Source organism: Lethenteron reissneri, chromosome 23 (assembly GCF_015708825.2).
Source record: "Lethenteron reissneri isolate LAM-NWPU_2019-01 chromosome 23, ASM1570882v1, whole genome shotgun sequence".
Classification (NCBI taxonomy): Eukaryota; Metazoa; Chordata; class Hyperoartia; order Petromyzontiformes; family Petromyzontidae; genus Lethenteron; species Lethenteron reissneri.
Window position 1 is genome coordinate 15,908,532 of NC_083801.1, and position 20,203 is coordinate 15,928,734.

General features: G+C 40.4%; 1 protein-coding gene across 5 annotated transcripts in view; it reads left to right on the forward strand.

The window, feature by feature from the left end:
* LOC133346093 (growth factor receptor-bound protein 14-like) overlaps positions 1–19,875 on the forward strand; it is a 133,334-nt gene extending 113,459 nt beyond the window's left edge. For 4 of the 5 annotated variants that reach the window (XM_061557472.1, XM_061557474.1, XM_061557475.1 and 1 more), the window contains 12 exons: positions 6,590–6,746; positions 7,381–7,502; positions 7,786–7,860; positions 8,241–8,378; positions 12,355–12,465; positions 13,010–13,105; positions 14,627–14,707; positions 15,214–15,330; positions 15,521–15,590; positions 16,057–16,144; positions 16,480–16,573; positions 17,140–19,875. In XM_061557472.1, coding sequence (XP_061413456.1) covers positions 6,590–6,746; positions 7,381–7,502; positions 7,786–7,860; positions 8,241–8,378; positions 12,355–12,465; positions 13,010–13,105; positions 14,627–14,707; positions 15,214–15,330; positions 15,521–15,590; positions 16,057–16,144; positions 16,480–16,573; positions 17,140–17,286 — 1,296 coding nt within the window. In that variant the 3' untranslated portion in view covers positions 17,287–19,875. Of the gene's footprint in view, positions 1–3,589; positions 4,184–6,589; positions 6,747–7,380; positions 7,503–7,785; positions 7,861–8,240; positions 8,379–12,354; positions 12,466–13,009; positions 13,106–14,626; positions 14,708–15,213; positions 15,331–15,520; positions 15,591–16,056; positions 16,145–16,479; positions 16,574–17,139 lie in introns of those variants that run through there. The other variant, XM_061557476.1, reaches the window with a different exon arrangement.
* Positions 19,876–20,203: the final 328 nt, after the last annotated feature.

A 20,203-nucleotide genomic window follows, 5' to 3' on the forward strand; every position in this document is an offset into this window, starting at 1 on the left:
AATCCCCTGTGGGCTGGTGTAACCAGGAGGTTCCTACCAGTATAATTTACTACTATATTTACCCAGAATGTCAGTGTGTAACGCACGTGACGTCACTCCACGTCGACCAGCCTCCCTCATTAATAATCATGAACAGGTGACGTCCTCCACATGGACACGCCCCTCATTAATAGTCATAAGCAGGTGACGTCACTCCGTATAGATAACCCCCGTCATTAATAATAATTAGCGGGTGACATCACTCCACATGGGGGCCGAGGTGCCTCCTCCCCCCCCCCCTTCAGCGTCAACTTACGACCCTCACTACAAAGGCAGAACCCTCACGTCACTCGATCTCCGCTATTGAGACATCAAAGTAAAAAGGACGTCATGATGAACAAGGGATCATAGCTTAAAATGCAATAGGTCTGTGTAACCGCGGCCTTACAAATTGCACACAAATTGATGCAATGAATATCACGTCGCGGTCTGCTTTTCGCTTGCAAGTTTCAGATTTACTGCAATACAGCCGTCCTTGGACAGGCAAAAGGCTAGTTAATAGAGAATGTACAGTGCCGTATTTAAATAATGTAGGAGAGTAGAAGAACAGTGCTTAGTGCACTGCGCTATGGACCCTGTGCACCTATTTCAATTTCCAGCCACAGATAATATCAATTGCGAGTGATATTTGAACCAAGCCTCGGCCCCCAACTTCGCGGTCTTGTATTGACCAGCGTGGTGAAGTATGGCCAAAAAATCCCTGTGATCGACATGGCATGGCCTTCAGCCAGCTGTGGATTAACAAGAGGCTCTAAATTATTTAACATTCCTTGCAATTGAAATAATACTGCATTTAAAATTCTGAACATTTAAAAAGTCATGTTTAATATTTAATCCAGGAGATACATTTTAAAGAAGCTGTTCGTTTAGATGCCTTTTAAGCTATCACTTTGAAGAGCTTGGATAAGAACATTTAGGTGAAAAAGTGATATCATTTGAAGCGCCCAGTGTGAAAGGAATGAAATAAAATGCATTGTGTAACATAGCCCTTTGTTTGGATTGATTTGCAGACAAATCAAGAGTACATGTATTATATTTGAAGAACGCTGTGCGAGGCTTGTGTAACATAATATGCACCAGTTACTGAACGTTCTACAATGAACGCCCATTTTAAAAAGTTTATGGGTCATGAAGGGGACACTTAGCCCATCAGTTGGCTGCACCATGGCTTAAAGGCCAGATTCACACGAACATTATTTCTCACGTAAATTATTGACTGTACAATCCATTTTAACCCATGAAAAGTAGAATTATGTACGCCTTATAGCTCTATACAATTTAACTGATGCTACCATAATGTACGATTAAATTATTGCATGGTCTAATACGTTGTCCATTGAAGCAAATTACACTAATATTGAGTTACCATAGATCATTAAAAGTATATAAACTTATATTTAGGTATTATATTATTAAACTGCTTTATAAATGGCTGATGTTTACGTCCCAAGTAAAGAAATGTAAATATTTTCCAAGTTTCAACAACACTTGTAAATAGGGTATTTTCATGGGATGCATTCCTCGTTTCAGATTATATCTGAGGCTTAAATAACCATGCAAAACAAACCACATCAGTATTAATATGTGTGTGGTTATGAAGTTTACATCACATAATATAGACCATCTGTAATGTACTCTCATACCGAGTTTTGCAACAGCTGAAACATGCACGAGAACCCTCCTTTAATTTAATGAACACCATAAAGCTCTGGCACTGTTATTTCTGAGGCCTGGACGTTTGTGTGTGATTCATTCATGTGCACAAGCCTATAAGATTTGGCTCCCTGACTTACATCGGCAACTAACGTTATAGCCTGAAAGCAATGCGTCTTCTCAAGAATGCTTTCGGGAACCTGTTTCTCCAGCAGTGGAAATTTCCAGTTAGGTGGGTGGGGGGAGAAACGTGCAATTTTCTCTTCATGAGCTGACATGGAAGCACACAAAATGGCCAAAGCCTTTTACAGAAAATTTTATACCTGGCACAAAACGGGGTGCGACTGATTTTCAAAAATGACAAATTCTGCAAGACATTTTCGGAAACCGTGTCAGTGTAGGGGTTTCAGTTTGATGAATCACTGGACAAGGAGACAAAGTATGTTGCCTTAGCATCAGCACTGTAAAATGCCTTGTCTTTTACGAGCTCATGTAAACTTACAGAGCTGAATAAGCCAGTACTTTAGGCGTGGGTATGGGGCATGTCAGGTTTTATGGCCCAACAGGGAATGCTTGAAGTAAAGCAGCTTCCACAATTTAATACTGTTGGATGGAAGGTGGGGGAGGGGTTAACTGAGTTGGGGTTGATTGAGGTGGGGAGGACAAGGGATAAGAAGATGATTGTAGGGGGAGGGGTAGAGGTAAGAGGGTGTGCAGAACCATTCCTTAAATTAAGCTGTGGGAGCTTGGCGTTGCATCATGTAGGGGCAGTGTCCGGGAGGGTGAAGGGAGAAGGGTGGGGAAGTTGGGGAAGGGGGGATAAGGTCGGAGTGGAGAATAGGGAATGAGTGAAGGAAACATATACCCCAAGCCTGATGGCTCTTTCTTTTGTTTTATTAAAAGAACACAATAGCTCCGTTTTTGTGTAATAGTACTTACAGGATTTAGTAATTACGCCTACGTTATTTGTGAGAAAGGCTCTTATCCTTCATAAGTCATTACTAAACTTTTAGTTTAATGTTATCAGTGTGAATTATGGAGTGCTATATTGTCGATATGTATAGTACTGTATATTGTTTCAGTGTTTTGCAAACGAATGCGGTTCGATGATTAAGTTACACTTAGCTTTAATGTATTTGAAGGCTGTTTCTGCTTGAAAAATAAGTATTTGGTCGATGTTCATTTGTAACTTTTCCATGGAAGTATGTATTGTTCATTGTATTATCCAAGCCAGCAATAGTTAACCGTTTTACCTAATGTTGCCTGGTTTGGGGAAATCACCAAAAGTAAACTGTGTGCAAAGAATAATGGCTGTAAATGGAACAGTAAAGAACACTGGCAATAAAAGAACGGTGATCTATGCGTTTAGTAAAAAAAAACACCCAAAGCCGTAAAGCATTTTTATAGGGCTGAGAAGAAATCCAGTTCTGTCGCATTCACATTGCCAATTAGGAATTGTTTAACCCTGGAGGCCCACTAATGGTTACAAAGGCTGATTAGTTTCATTGTGTACAATTGAATCTAATCCTTCAGCTTAGCCAACCAGGGGTGTGTGTGTGTGTGGGTCACACAGCTCCACTGCTTTCCAGTTGTCCGGCCACAGCTGTGTCCACAAAGGCCTCGTGCTTAAGGGTGGGTGGTGATGGGTGGCTTGGGATGGGTGGGTGGGCCCTCTTTTGCCGGAGGCGTGACCACTCGCCTCTCTCTCTCTCTCCCGTGGCCTTTGCTCCCGAGGTGATGTCACATCGCAGCTCGTGGATTGGCCGCAAGTTCCCCCCCAAAGGGGGCGTGTATATGGTAACGAGGTGGAGGGGGGTGGTGTGGGGGGGAGGAGGCGTCAACTTTCCGACGCTCAAATAGCATCGCGACTCAGTCCCTACCCCTAGCAGAGCCGCACTCCACAACTCGTGCGTTCGTGAGTGGCTTGCTGCTGCCGCTGCTGTGTGTTGGCTGGCAATAATAAAGTTGACATTTTTTGTTAGTATTTAGTCAGGCAAGTGGGTTGTTTTTGTTGTTGTTCCTTGTTCGTAGTTATGAAAGGGCTGCTGTGCATGTGAAGGCACCGCTGTCGTTGAATGGGATTTTTTTCTGGTTGAAATAATTTCACTGTCAGGTGTATAAAGTTTTTTTATTTTGTGCCGTCGTGGTTGGGCAACTTTTTGAACGGTGAAATCTTCTCGGCAATAAAAGGGAGGTCGAGCGTGGTTTTTGCGATTCATGTGACGAGGAAAGAAGGGAGGGAACGCGCTCACAAGTTCCCATAAAGACTTACAACAACAACCCAGGCTTGCCTTGAAGCTTGGTAATGACTTTAGAAACGAAAACTTCCGCAGACTCCGTTTCTCCCACGAAACTCTCCAAGCCCGGATCTATGGGCTCCTTGTCCTCTCCTTCCAAGACACCCGCTTGGCAAACAGACATCCCGAACGTGGCGCTTTGCCCGTACGATTGCAGGGCATGTGAATCTAGCAAGAAGCAGCAGCTCAGGCTGGTAGGTAACCTACCATCACCATCATCACCATCACCATCACCACCATCATCACCACCATCATCATCACCATCATCATCATCACCATCATCATCACCATCATCATCACCACCATCATCATCACCACCATCATCATCACCACCATCATCATCACCATCATCACCACCACCATCATCATCACCATCATCACCACCACCATCACCATCATCACCACCACCATCACCATCATCACCACCACCATCATCACCATCACCACCATCATCACCATCACCACCATCATCACCATCACCACCACCATCATCACCATCACCACCATCATCACCATCACCACCATCATCACCATCACCACCACCATCACCACCACCATCACCACCACCATCATCACCACCACCATCATCATCACCATCATCATCACCATCACCACCATCATCATCATCACCATCATCACCATCACCACCTCTAAGATGCCTTTATTCTATTTGGCTTCGCTTCATTTGCTCAAGTTATTGCGGCGCGCGTTTAATTATTTACATGTTCACTTTGCACAATAGTGATGTCTGCAGGTGCCGTGAACATATGTATATGCAGTAGATCTCTCGCTTTGCTTGGTGTACGTACTGTCGATTTGTATTGATCCGGATCCGTTTGATCCCCGCGTGTGTGTGTGGGGTGGGAGTCAAGGACTTTGAGGTTGGGGACGCCGTTGAGAAGGTGTTGAAATGCATCTGGTTATAATATAATGGATGTTGTGTGTCTTTGTATATCGATATGCGGGCCTTCTTGCAAACGAGTACGTAAGCTGCTATCACATTTTGCGAAATGCATTTGGTGGTTGAGCTTTTACTTGAAAGGCAGTCGTTTTTTTAAAATACAGCTGTGGGCATTGAGTAAAATGCATCGTGGCTCTTTGAAGGGACGTACAGACGAGAGAGTTGTAATGCGGCATTTTTTTAAACCATATTTGAGTAAAAATATTACAGCCCTTCATAATTTTAGGGTTTTAAGCATACAGTGGGTTTTTTTGGGGGGGTGGGGGGGGCATTGTTTTAAACCAACAATAGCTTTGCCATATTCGTGTGTGCGGTTCAGTAAACGCATGGAGCACACTGCCCACTGCATTTTAGTTTATCGTCTTCAATACTTTGACAGGACCTTGTCATTCGAATGAGTTGCTGAGTGACAGCCAAGTGAACGATCCTTCGAGAACCTTCGCCGCGGAGATGACTCGGCTGGGAAGCGGATTGATTGTAAAGTTAACGTCGCAGGACTCAGACTCGTGGTGTTGATATCTTGGGAAGGCTTTTAACAAGTGGATTAACACGTGTTTTATAGTAAGAAACACATACGGTACCCACGGTATTTTGTTTTTTCTTTTACCCCATTCTGACACCGATTGTGATGTTGGCGTCTTGAGACGAGGGAATATTCAACATCGGGAGGGTTTAATTGCAGGCAGCTGTCTGCGATTTTAACTTGGGGCTCTCCTATGTGGTGTCTGCTCGGTGCTCTAACCACTTAGCCGCCTGGTAATTGTAAATATTTATCTCCCCCTTTCATTGAACCTTACAGCATCTGGTAGATTTTCACATTGACGTGTGGACGTGTTTGTGTGCCAGTGTCTTGTAGCATCACGGTCTTGTGAATTGTGTGCTGTGTGACGAGGTGTTCCTTCCTACAGAATACATTGTATTCTTGCCAGCGCATGAGATGTCTTGTGGAATAGTGAATTCCTACACAGGGATGGTGCCGTGGTGTAAATGGATAGTAATCAAGAGGTCCCGCCGGTATTATTCCATTGGCCGGCGCACCAATTGAAGCGATGGGAAAGTTTTCGAAAATCCATCCACCAATATAATTTAGTAGCCCACAGTTAGTCAATTGGCAGGTCACACGTGGTGTGTAGTAAAGCGTTGGTAAGACGTCTGGCACATGTGGAAGAGCCAGTGCCGGATTATCCTAGTACTAAAGTAGCTACATATGCTACGGGGCCGGCGCTAAATGCTTTCAAGCTATCAATTCCGGTTCAGCGATTCTGCACTTGCTCTATTACTCTAGTACTATACCGCCTTCAACTTTTATGAACGACTGGGTGTTTAAGGTTAGCGATTTGTCGTATTATCTGGCTGTATAGCCAATGAAAAAATTCAATTACTTTACTATGCAAGTAAAACAAATTAGGTGTTTTTTTAATATTTGTGTTTTTTTTATTTAGGGCCCCTTTATAACATATGCTACAGGCCCTGCACTAGTTTAATCCGGCACTGAGAAGAGCCCACCAAATTTCTCGAGCGGGGGAGGCCCTTCTGCCCGCAGTTGGTGTAAGCAAGAAAAAATACAACGCTCCACCTTTTTCCTAACTTGCCAAATGGCCCCGTGTGTGTGCGCGCGTGTGCTTTTTATGATTACCAGGTGGTCAAACTGTTCAGCGAGGATGGCACGAGCAGGTCACTGGAGATACCGGCGGGGACGAGTGCGCGTGACGTTTGCCAGTCGCTGATCCTCAAGAACAACTGCGTGGACGACAACAGCTGGGCACTCATAGAGCACCTCCCTCATCTCAGCCTGGGTATGTGCAAAATAATGATCGCTATATTTGTCATTTTGACGTCCTTTGTATACAAAACCCCACTCCTCTCTCCTTTTGCTATTCTTCAGCAATGTCTCTAATTTGGCACAAGTCTGTTCGTTATTATGATAGTCTTGTACCTTTATCTACAAACAGTAAACGACTGCAGGAGAGTGGTGGACTAGATACATTTGTATTTGTTTATAGGCTACAGTGAAATAATAAAGATGGCCTTTCCATTTCATGGTTGACACGTTGAACATTTAGCCTGGCTTTTCCTATAGAATGCATTTTTTTGGCATCACTTCTTCCACAGGATGGCCAGGCAAAGGTTATCTGTCCAATTTATGAGTGCTAGAAAAGTAAGTGTACAGTGAAGAGAAGAAATGTAAGAATGCACAAGAGAAAATAATTCATTCTTTGAAGTTTTTGTAGATGATACTGGTTTTGCTCATTTTGTTTCAACTATTATCATCCACCATACACAATCAACTGCTGGATGAAGGCCTCCCCAATTTAGGTGTTTTATTTTTCAATGCACGTGAATAAGTACATGGTGAAAATGCGTTAGTTTCATTGTCTGACGAGTAATTATTTACTTTGTACTCATGGGTGGTTGTTCTTGACACATTAGAGAGGACGTTGGAAGACCATGAACTTGTGGCGCAAGTTCAATCAACATGGGGCATTGACTGTGACAACAAGCTTTTCTTCAGAAAGAATTACGCAAAATACGAATTCTTCAAGAACCCATTGGTAAGGAAAACTGCCGATGTACTTCAAATAAGTTACAACATCGCAAAGGCATCTGCATTGTATTTTTTCATTATTTGGCAATGCAATTTTTTGTTAAAGCTATGTATATTATTAACATACAATCTTAATGTCTCACATTTAGTGTTTTTATATATTTATAGAATTGTCCTTACAATACGATAACTGCATATGCTTTACAAAATATAGGCATGCCCTGTGAATGTTGTATGCAAGGTAAATTAACAGTGATTTTTTTTTCTTGCAATTTCTGCATTTTCTTCAGCAATTTTTTCCGGAACACATGGTCTCCATGCCGTACGAGTCGAACGGCAGCATCCCACACTCACAGCTGATCCAGGTACTGTCTCTACTATTTTTCATCACGTGGCTTTGCACGTGCTAAATTAGTTGGGTAAGGAGTTGACTGTAATTTTTTATAGCGCAAATGCTGTTGAAGTCATTACAAGGGGTGGGAATACACATGTCAAATTATCGCGTGTCTATTTCACCCTCCTCCCCCACCTCTCCCCCAAGCCCTCAACTCCCTCATGCGTGGTGCAGCTTACGTGACTAACCGCACGCCAGATTTTAATGTGGTGTTTGCTCACATGTAGGAGTGCCAACTTCAGGACATGTGTGTCAATGAAACTCTTAAATCGCATCGTCTTTACAGAAAATTCCAAGTTGTACCGTTTTTGCTCATGAAGGACTAAAGAATGTGATGGATTTTCTTTACAGAACTTCATGAACTCGAGCAGTTGTCCAGAAATCCAGGGCTATCTACATGTGAAGGAGCCTGGTAGAAAATCGTGGAAGAAGCTATACTTCTTTTTGAGAAGATCGGGGCTCTATTTTTCCACCAAAGGCACATCCAGGGTGAGTCTCGTTTTAAAGGTTGTGTACATTTTATGTTTGAAATTGGAAGGTTGTCGGCCCAATTTGTAATATATTTTTTTAAGAGTTGTCTACTTTCTAGACACTGTAAAATCTCAAACTGCTGGCAGGTTTTTAGAACCTTTTGGGGAAATGGCAGAACATAATTAAAGAAACCCACTGCTAAAATCTACCACTTACTCATCAGTGTATATATTTTAGCCTTTTATGTAATCAGATATTAATGTGATATATAAACGGAGATAAAATATATATACTGATTTGTACATTCACAAATTTAGGTGTAACCTGAAAACATTTTTGAGGAAACTGTTTGCAACATTGTCACATTATACCAGGAATGTGTATCTTTGTTGGGTGACCATATTTTACCGGGAAAGAATGGCGGTTTCTGAGAGGGGCCACATTTGAGGCAACTAAAGGCAACGTGCAGTGGTGACTGGAGGGGCAGATGCAATAGAAAGGTGGATTTTATCAGTGCAAGGCTAGAGACTAAATTCAACCTGATGAAGCCTGCAGTTTGAACTGAGAATGGATTGTGGTAATGTTGTTGCAACTGAATTGCTGCGTATACATGTGGGTTTCCTGTACACCTCACAGAATGTGTTTATTGATACATTGCAGCATCAATGGCTGTTGGAGTAAACTGTCTTTTACCAGTATTTAGTTTATATCGACACACAACCCCCATTGTTCCATAGACTTTGAGCTGCAATCCTGGAATGTGTTAGTACAGGATCTAGTTTCATCCCCCTCAGTTCCAGGAATGAAAACCATGGAACAATCAACAAAATAAATGAAATTATTATTTTGACAATTTTAATAAACCCCATTTTTATAGGATAAATGTCCAAATTGTGTAGAGGGAAAAAACGCAATTTTTAAACTAAAATTGCTCCTGAAAATATTTTTGGCAATAGCATGCAATAGTTTAGGGAAAGATTTAGATATTTTATGTGGACGTGCAAATGTTTTTTCCCCAACACATTTTAATATGTACATATAATATAGCAACAACACAGAATTACATCATTAATTTATTTTGTTATTTTTCCAAAGGCATACATGAATTACTTAGGAGGTTATATGGGGCAAATCAAAAGAAATATTGGCAGTGACAGCACAGTTTCTCTAGTGGAACAAAGATGTTCTTGTTAATGACAATGCAAACAATAGGAGAGGAAGTGAGGTAGGGGCCTGGATGAAATTCAATCAGTTCCGTCTTTGTTGCTTTTCTTTCGTCTCTAAAGGAAACCACTTTGTGGGAAAACCCTTTCTTACCCTCAGTTTAGGCTATGCCCTGTTGTGCCCTGTTGTGCCTTGCACAAACAATGAAAATCTGTTTTTGTTAATATATTCATTTATGTAAATTGGGACAAAGGGGGATGACTTTGAAATTGTGCATGCCATATAGGTCATAACAGTAGGATAGTGTTACTGATCTAGTGTCCTCGAATGTGCAAATATGTTCCAAATGTCATGATGCCACTGCCAAAATCTCAGGGCTTGGCCAAACAAATTCAACCACGGGACATGATAGTAAAAAATAAAGGGTATATTTCACAAGACTTTTTTTTACGCAATGTAGCAAAACGTGCGGCGTTAATTTATAAACACTAGCCAGAAATCGATCAGCTTGCACCAATATCTCTTTGTCATTCACTAGCATTTAACCTTATTTAAAGTCAAGTTTAATGTTTTCTAGAAGTTAGATGCACAATAATATTAAATAATGTTAGGTCAAAATTACATGGGTTCTTTTTAAGATAAAGCATTATTTTAGAAATTTGAGGCAAAAATTAAGTATTTAATTGTACACGAATGAAATATAAAAAAAAATTGGTACAACTCGTTTCAAAACTAAATCTCTTTGTTTTATAACTAATCTCGGTACTCATTATGGTGTATAATTAACATAAACACATTTTACATAATTTGAATGGGTTGGGAAAGGGGCGGGTAGGGTGGTGCTACAGCATAAAACCCAATTTGCCTGTCATTTTCTGTAATGGAGGATGGAAGATGTGGCTTCCAGGGTTCACCAAGAGGGCATATGAATGGCATTTAGCATGTGACACAGATTATACACTCACAATGTTTGTTCTGTTGGTAAGGATGCGTAGTGGCTGCAAATAATCAATATTAACAAATCATATTTGCTCTTAATATGAAAATCGGCTTATAAAAAGTAGTAATTTCATACACTGCACCATGAGCAGGTTATGAAAACACTGCATAAGCAAATGTTATGTATTCATTTATAAAGTCTTCTAGAGATTACACAATTTTTTCTAGTTTGCAATAGTGTCGATTACATTTTAGATAATCTGGCTCAATCCGTGTGTTTTTGTAAACGGTGGGAATGGCATGAAATAACGACAATTCGAAGCAAGTGTTTTTTTTTTGCACTTGCTGGACATATTTGGTGTTGGTCATAAAACCGGACCATCGCTGAAGACCTGACAAAAAAATATTCATTGTTATTACTATGACATAGAAACGCACAACTTCAGTTTTTCATTTTGGAGGGAGAATGGAAGAACTGTGTAAACAAATGATACCTAAAACACTGACAAAATAAGCACATTTTTAATCACACTGTATACTTGTAACATTGAATCGGAGTAGATATAGGATGCTTGGTCGGGGGGTGCAAGGGGGAAGTTGGGGATTGAGAACGCGGTGGGGTTATTCATCCTGCAATTCTGAACCCTTGGATTAAGGAAGGGAAGATTATAGACCAAGGATACATGTATTGGAAAAGAAGCATGCATTTTCACACACACCTATAAACTTACACGACTGGAGTGGTAATTGTATTGATTATAATCAATACAATTCCAGTTTGAGCCAGATGTTGGAGCACATCTCGGTTTGGTTGGCAAACATATCTCGTCTGTTTAATGGTACGGTAATCACGTCACCCAACATGGTCTTTTGAGTTAGAGCTATAAGAGGCAGTGCAGGCATTTATTTATTGTGGGGTTAAAGAGGCTATTGCCATTTTTGACGCAGCATTTCGTAACCTCTGATCTTGCAACATATTTACAAAAGCAGAGACGCCCCGTATAGCCGATGATAGACTTGTGGCAAGTGCTGTTATCGAGCTCTTTTTAAGGTCTGCACGGCACGAGTGGGTGGTGTGGGTCCCATAGCATTGTTCGCTAACCACTATGCCACCACTGCCCACACACATCCACACACACACACGTATACACATTTCCGAGGTAACATGGTAGCTCTTCAGAAGGATGAATAACTGAAGGGCAAGCATCACATTACTTTACCTGCACACATGCTATGACTACTTGAATAGGGAATAGAAATAACATTGAAGTTTTATTCCAAGCTTTACTTCCATACCTTTTTTTTATCATTGCAGTCTTTACAGCTCGTGGATTAAATAGGCAGCCAACTATGCAACGATTATTCTTTTTGTCTTGTTGTTTCTGGTGTCTAAACATTATTTAACTGAAGGCATATATTCTGTTTTGTTTATATTTATTTGAGGTGGCTTTTATAAGTAAAAGAGAGGAAGCTGACTGAAGAATATATTTTTAATTTCACAACAATTGTATTGTTAGACAGGTGGTGTGTGTGTGTGACTGGATGCATTGTTTATTCTGTTGTGAATTAACAAACATTGTTTATCATGAATAATGATTTTTTAACAAATAGTTTATTCTTCATTTTTCATCGCTAAACATTTACAAAACCCTCAACAAACATTACATATTTTATGGTATTAAAATAAAAATGTGAAATAAAACATTAAAATGTTGCACTTGTCACATGTTGAATTAGTCTCATGTTTATCTAAAATAGTAAACCAAATTCACCGTGTTCAAACAGACCTTTAAAAATGCGCTTAAAAAAAAATTAGATTCTTAAAAGTAGGTAACTTAAAAAAAAATCGGTGTCCAATTAATTCACTGTGTTGGGGATTGTATGTCGACAGGAACCGCGGCATCTGCAGTGTTATGCAGAGCTAAGTGACAGTGGTGTGTACACTGTTCTATCGGGACGGAAGATGTACGGAGCACCCACAGACTTTGGATTTTGCATAAAAGTAAGTGAACCTTGTCATAGTGGTGGCTTTGCAAGTACTTATTGTGAGGCATGTGTTCAGGGTCAAACAAAGTTGGGGTTTATTACAGAGGAGGGAGTATGCTGTGATGCTTGAATATCCTGTGCCATAAACCTTAAGCATAAATGTACAGTACTGTATATAGATTTTCTGAGACCATGACGTTTGTGTGATGTATTGGTTATGAAAGGACATACTGCATGACCTGTCACTTTCAGTATAAATAAGGCTACTCCTAGTCCTCTGGGATAATTGTATGACCGAGTAGGAATTAAACGACGTTTTAAATCTACCATCAATTATTCTACAAAGGTAGCAATAATGCCATGTAATATATTAGGAATAATTGAAATTTGGATAATAAAATTGCCTGTCACGACGGCATGTGCAGATATTTATGCACGTGCATAAGATCTGTGATTCATACATCAGCATTTTACCCAGAGTGAGTTTTCTGCACACTTTGGCGTAATTAAAGGGCACAATTGTAACAGAAAACCCTATTAATGGATTGGCTTTTGTGCAGTCCAACAGGGCAAGTAGTGCCAAGGAATTGAAACTATTCTGCGCTGAGGAAGAAGCAAGCCGGACCTGCTGGATAACTGCCATGCGGCTCTTCAAGGTGATTTACACGGTGCAGTGTCACTTTGCCCCCACAATTCCTACCTCTGGCTCAATCCTTAAATGGAAGATGTCACCAAAAACACACACACCACCTCTCATCATTTAGGTACGCACCCAGGAAGCATGTATAACCATTCACCGATTCAAAAATTCAAATCGATTCTTACGCTTGTGATAGATGCATATAATCTTGAGTGTGAGTCTAGGTTGTGTATAATGTACGCAAATGACATGCAAATTATATTCCCGCATCACATTTGGGTGAATTGAACAAAAAGATTGTCACAAATGAGGTCTAACAGATGGGAAACAATACAATTGATATGGCAACAACAGGATTGCAAATAAGAAAGTTTCATAAAATTTCTCTGAGGGTGAGTTGCTTCATGCTTATTATCTTGGCTGTGCCTCCTCGGGCTATTTAACATGAGTTTTAAGACAATTTGGCCTTCTCATGAAATATGTCCACTGTACTGGACAGCTAGGAGATATGACTGCTGTCAAGTTATACAACATTTTTCAACATATTTGGGGATTGGGGTGGGGGTGGTTTCTTTGATACCCAAAATGACATTAAACTCAAACCGTTTTTTCATATTTTAAGAATTTTGTGCATTAGGGTTAAGGAGCATGTAACGGTTGCTGCAGTGGCGACATCATAAAATGTACATAATTAAATACTCATGTGTTGCTAATGCACTACAGATGCAGTGATGTTACCAATTTTAGGTCTCTTTTTCCACCAACAAGGCTTCATGCTTGTCGAGACAATCTGGGTTACAGCCTATGCAGATACATAGGCTGTAACCCAGATGAGCTATCATAGTATTTAGGGGCATAGTCTTTAAATATTCTCCACCTTCGCTTTAATCTAAACTGACACATTCGCCCATGTGACTCGGCAGTCAAAATTCTAGGTCAACGCCGGAATGGGCTGGGTATTTTATTGGGATAATTGCCGCTTCCCTGGGCCGCTCTTAATGGATGATGGTGTCTTCATGTTGCCAAATGTGTTAGCCTGTGCTACGTATGTTGAAAGATGTCAGCTGCCGGTATGCATTAGACGGCTCCCAATTCCCCCACCCATTGGTGGTAGGGGTCAAAAGCGTTCATGTTAGTGTATGTCAGTAATATTTAATTCCAAAAATAGTTAACATATTTTGGTGCAGTAATTTAGCGCACTGCTCTGAATCTGGTGACCGGAGTTTGATTTTCCCGCCACATCCTAACAGTAACAAGTGATGTGTAAACCAGTCCTGGGTGCCCCTCCACTTTCCTCCCCTTCACCAATTAGCACTGATCAATGTGAAGTATGGTTCATTAACCTCTGCAACGATGGACAATGTGGGGGCAGGTTTTGAGTAGTCGACACAGGGTTGTAAATCCAATCAAATTACAGTGCTTACCATTTTCCATTTTCATTAGAGCCGTCGATGCATTTCACGGGTGCTTTTGAATGAAAGAGCTGGACCTAAATGCCTAATTGTTCTTGGTGTGTTTTTCTTTTTGTTTAATCCAGCATAGCGTGCAGTTGTTCCAGAACTACAGGCTACTACAGCAGAGACGAAACCACCTTGGCCAGCTGAATGTCACACCCATGGTATGCTTGATTCCCTTCATGTGCTTCACACATGTAAGAGCATTATGTGGCAGCTTGCACTGTTGGTGATCAAACATTCCATGACCACCAAAATAAATGAGGGCCATACAGCATTCGCACATTTTGTAAACTGTATCCTTATTTGTTTAATTCAAATTTAACATTTGAGTAGTTTGGCTAATACCGAATCTCAACATAGTTTGACCATACCTTTCACGTGGCTAATACCGAATCTCCACATAGTTTGATAATACCTTTCACGCTGCACTCTCTGTGTTTTTGGGGTGTACCGTGTGTTGTCCGACGTTTTGCTCCACGTGCTCCCAGCATGTGCTGCGAAATGTCGGACATCGGCACATGTACGCTAGAGCAACAAGTGGGAAAAACCTGAACACGGGAGCGCTATGCAAAGTAACCGCGACAACCTATGCAGTAGATTTGTTTTCATTTTTTATTCCCTGCTTGCTCACAAGAATACGGAGTAACATACTGTTTCTATTTGGCAGAGGAACATCTCCGAGAACACACTGGTGGCGATGGATTTCTCTGGGCGCAAAGGAAGAATCATTGAGAACCCAGCAGAGGCCCAGACGGTGGCAGTGGAAGAGGGCCAGGCCTGGCGGGTAAATGTGCAATGCAGTCATGTTTACTAATTTCTACTTGTGGTTTTCGTCAGCCTGCATTTATTTTTTTGTGCTTCTGGGGAGGGTGGTGGTAAATCCTATGTGCCTGTTGGCATCTCTGATGTGAGATTTCATGCGAGTAAGTTCTACAGTATTATATTGTGATAAAATGTCTAATCTGTTTTCGCAGAGGAGAGGTTGCCAGAGACTTGGTGTGGTGGGAAGCCCCAGCCCCTGCCAACCATCTGCTATGAGTATAGGTATGCTGAGACTAACAGAAAAGACTGATCCCCCCCTTATAGCCTTCACAGACTGTTGGGGCAAATGCTGTTAGCGAGCACCAATGAAGGCCGACAAGGCACACAAGGCTGTGGATGGCCAACATCATGCCCGGCCGCTTTTGTCTCCCTAGAGGTGATAATTACACACTGTAACAGGTATTAATTTGAAGCTGTGTCTACCTAGGGGAGGCCCAGGATGGGTTCAGATAAGTCACTGATGATGGCCATGAGTGGGAATCGAACCTGGGAATCTGGGTTCAAAGTGCACCATGCTAACGGCTACACCACTACTCCCCATTAAGAGCACACGTTGTTACACAAATACCACACTTTCAAAGAGATTTTACTGTGAGGTATGTGCATTATGTTCGAAATGGTATATTTTATTATTCACTGCAGAAATTTCAAACAGATGTGAGCTTGTTTTTTTATTTTCTTTTTGCAGCGATTCACAAGACTCAGCCATGGTTCCATGGACGGATCCCAAGAGAGGAAGCACACAGGATTATCTCACAGCAGGGCCTTGTTGATGGGTACAGAGATTCAGATTTCATTGTACATGCAACATTTATTTGTATCATTCGTCTTGCGCTCCTGAAGGGCATGAAAATAACTTTCACGTAGTGTGATCTAAACGAACGTTACAACAAAGCATCCTGTAACATGGTAAACAGATTACGCATAAAGATGAAACATTGTTATGAGCAGTTTCAGCTTAAATGATACAGAATATTCAATATTCAAATATTTGTTGATAGCACATTATCACTGCTTAATAAGTCAGTAATTTCAAATGTTATACAGCACATCGTATACCTTTTGTCTGCCACAAGAAGTAATTCAAGTTTTCTCCTTCTGATCATCACAGGTTATTTCTTCTTCGAGACAGTCAGAGCAACCCCAGGACATTTGTGCTCTCTCTCTGCCATCATCAGAAAATTAAACACTTTCAGATCTTACTGGTGCGTAACAGTTAACATTGTTACTGAAGGAAAAAAGCACTTTACACTTGAAGAATGTGATTATAACTTGCATTTAAAAAGAACATTGCATGTTATTACTTGTTTAAACTTGCTTTTAAATATACTTGGTGCTACTCTAATGTCAAAAATCTGGCAGCACTGCAATAAATTAAAAGCGATATAAAAAGAGGGGAGGGGCAATGGTGCAGTGGTTACCACATTGTCCTATAGACCTTGCTTCCTGAGTTCGATTTACTGGCCACGGCTAACATCAGTGGAGACTGACATCTAAATCGGTCCTGACCACCCCCTAACAACCCCCACCACTCACATCCCCCCCCCCCGCCCCAACGTTCACCAGCCCCTATCTACCAGTGTGGTGAAATTTGGCCAAATAACGTCTGCAACCGACATGGTGCGGGGGAGACCTTCATCCAGCAGCATATTGATTTAAATGATCGGTGTGTAAAATTGTATAGAAATAATACTTAAGAAAATGTATGCTTATCTCTCGCAATGTTCTTAATTTACGTCTGCGATTTCTTGTTTTTTCGATGCGAGTGCAGTTTGAAGAGGACTCAAAAATGTTCTTCTCTCTGGATGATGGAAACACCAAGTTCTCAGACCTCATCCAGCTGGTGGAATTCTATCAGCTCAACCGTGGAATTTTATCCTGCAAGCTCAAGCACCACTGCAGCCACGTGGTGCTGTGAGGGGCGGCAACGCATGGCTTGACATCCGCCTGCCCCGATTGCTTGCATGAAGTCATCTTCGGCATCGCTGCACTCACGTGTCCCTGCTTTAAACTCCATGTGTGTCGATTTGATTATTTAAGTGGAAGAATGTCTTTTTTTAAATATATAAACACTGAAAAGGAACGCAGACCGGAGATGAGGGATACATGTTGTGTTGCATGTACCTGTGGGTACAAAAAGAAGACAAAATGAAAATCCACAACTTGAATTCTAATGCAACACCTCCAATGCCCTAAATGGCCTTTAAAATAAAAAGAGAGCAGACGTAAAAAAAAATATTGAACAGTGCCGAACCGGGAGCGCCTTGTGAACTGAATGTGACTGATCAGAAGCTGTAAGGACTGCAAACCTCACCGTGTTCTATCCACAAAAAAGTGCAGACTCGATCTGCTATGCAGAACACATCTCTGGCTTTTTAAACGGCAATTCAAGCTTGAGTTGCCTCAAAGCTACACACCGAAGATGACCAGATGTGAAAGAAAAATGTAACAACGTGCACTTATTTCTCTTTATGCTGTGGATGAACAAAGACTGTTAATGGGACTCTTGAAAGCCTTTTGTACAGCCAGCTGTGTTATATTGAAGCATTTAATGATTTTATTGGTTTTATTTTCTGGTGAAGTTATACAATATTAACGTTAAGGTTATTATTCACAATGAATTGGATACAATATAATGTTTTGTATGTAGCTGTATAATGCTTTCTGCACAAACGGATACCCAGTGAAAGTAGTCGAGTGATCCACATGTCACGTACTTAAACATTTGAGTTAATAGTAAACTGTGTTAATGTTTTTTTTCCTTCACAAATTAACTCCTTAACCGTAACTTTCTGTGCGAGTTGGAATTTCCCAAGCATTTGCTCCAGTCCGTGCTGTATGATGTGTTGGCCTATGGATTGTATGACGGGATTGGTTGGGGAAGGACACTGGTTGTTATCCCTTGTGAAGTGTGCCTGTTCGTTTTCTGTGAAATGGGAAGATACATCTCCAAAGTTACTGGATGTGATCATCAAGCGGTGAATATGCAGTTTTCCTATGCAGGCCCCCCTTTTCCAGAGATTGCCATGGATTGTACAGTATTCACGTGCATTCATCAATTTGTCCCTCGACACATTGTGTGTGTTCTTCATCAACAAATTGATTAAAAATCATCGTTTCTCAACGATATGTCCTTGATAAAGAGCACCACACTTTGGAAGCGTTCTGCAGTTTATATCAATTGGTATTAACCTTACTGCTTAATAATATTAACTGCATCAGAATTTAATGTGTTAAGATGGTTCAGAAGCCTTTAGCTAAAATTTTCTCACATCAATTGGCCCAAGTGTAAAGTACATTTGTGTACATTTTTATTTGTATTTCACTTTTACAAAGCACAAGTAAAAAAAAAACAGCGTTAAAAAGAATGCTGTTAATGTTTCCTGTTGGCTGGCACTGCATGAGTGACCAACTGCTTAAAGCCTGTCTCATCTGTTTTATTATGCCTTTGGGAATTCAGTAATAACTGCCAGTACCTATAAAAAGGGAATGTTATACTTGAAATAAGATATTGCAAAACTTAAGATCTATGTGTCCTGATTGAAACTGCAAAAAGATTTAATTTAATATCTTGAACAGGAAATTTAATGGATGCCTGTTGTATCTTAAGTTTGCCTATATGTATTAGGATTTTTAATGGATAAGACTTTTTTTTCAAAGACAGATTTATTTGTACTGTGTAGTGTATTTATAAGTGGGTAATTTATAAAACAAAAGAAAATAAATCATAGGTGATTTGTCTATATAAGCTCTAAAGAATGCCTTAAATTTAGCATGTACACATAGATGCATTGTTTTTTTAAAGCAAATCTTAATGATGTGCATTTGCCTTGCTTGTTTGCAGCACTGTTAAAGAACCTAAGCACGTTACAAGATACTGGAATCTCTGTTCTCAGGACAACAATTAAATAAATGTATTCCATGACTATCCACAGTTATGCTAATGGAGTCCAAAAAGTACAAATTCTGAAAATGCATTTACAAAAGTAGTTATTAAAAAAGAAAATGGCAAGAACATAGAAAAGTATACATGTTCAAAATAATTTTGTCAAAATACAATGCCCAAAGAACTTTTGTAACCTTTAAATGTCAACCCCATATCTCAAAAACAATGGCAACAAACACCTCGATCAGATTTTAACATTAGTGGAACCAAATCTCAAACCATGAAAGTTGTTTAAAATGTAGGGCATGGATATTTTGCGAATGAATTGTTTTTGTAGAATTTTGTTATTGCTTTTTTGTAAATATTGAGCTGTAAATATATTCTGCAAGATTTAGGGGCCTTTTATGGTTTATTGTTGCACAAGCTGTTTATATATCGCATGTGATGGAGAAAAGAAAATAGATATTTTTTTCGTTTGGCTTTATGACGTTGTAATTTGTAAATACATAAGCTTATGAAAGCTGTATACTGTATACCTGTCAGGAATGTTTTGTATAAAATGAGGGAATTCATTTACTGTTCATATTGATCTTGGGAAATAAAAACCAGGTGTTTAGTTCAGCTGTCATCTGTTTCCTAGACTAATAGTGGAACAGAAACTACACTGCCGTCTTTCTCTTTTACTTCTGCCATCCTGACCCCCTTTCTACATAAGACATTCGTCTGAATTTGAGTCATTGGCTGAGACAAGTGATAAATCCTGTTAAATCGTGAGTCTGGAGTTGACTCAAGCCAAGGTTAGAGTTTATTCACGAAGGTGAGAAGGGTTCTGTTTTGTAACAGTAATACATGAGGAAAAAGATACATCTGTCAGAATTGTGTTTTTTCTGCAAGACGTGCTAGTCACTGCAAGTTTGCTTGATCAAGAGCTATTGTGATATCCACATGT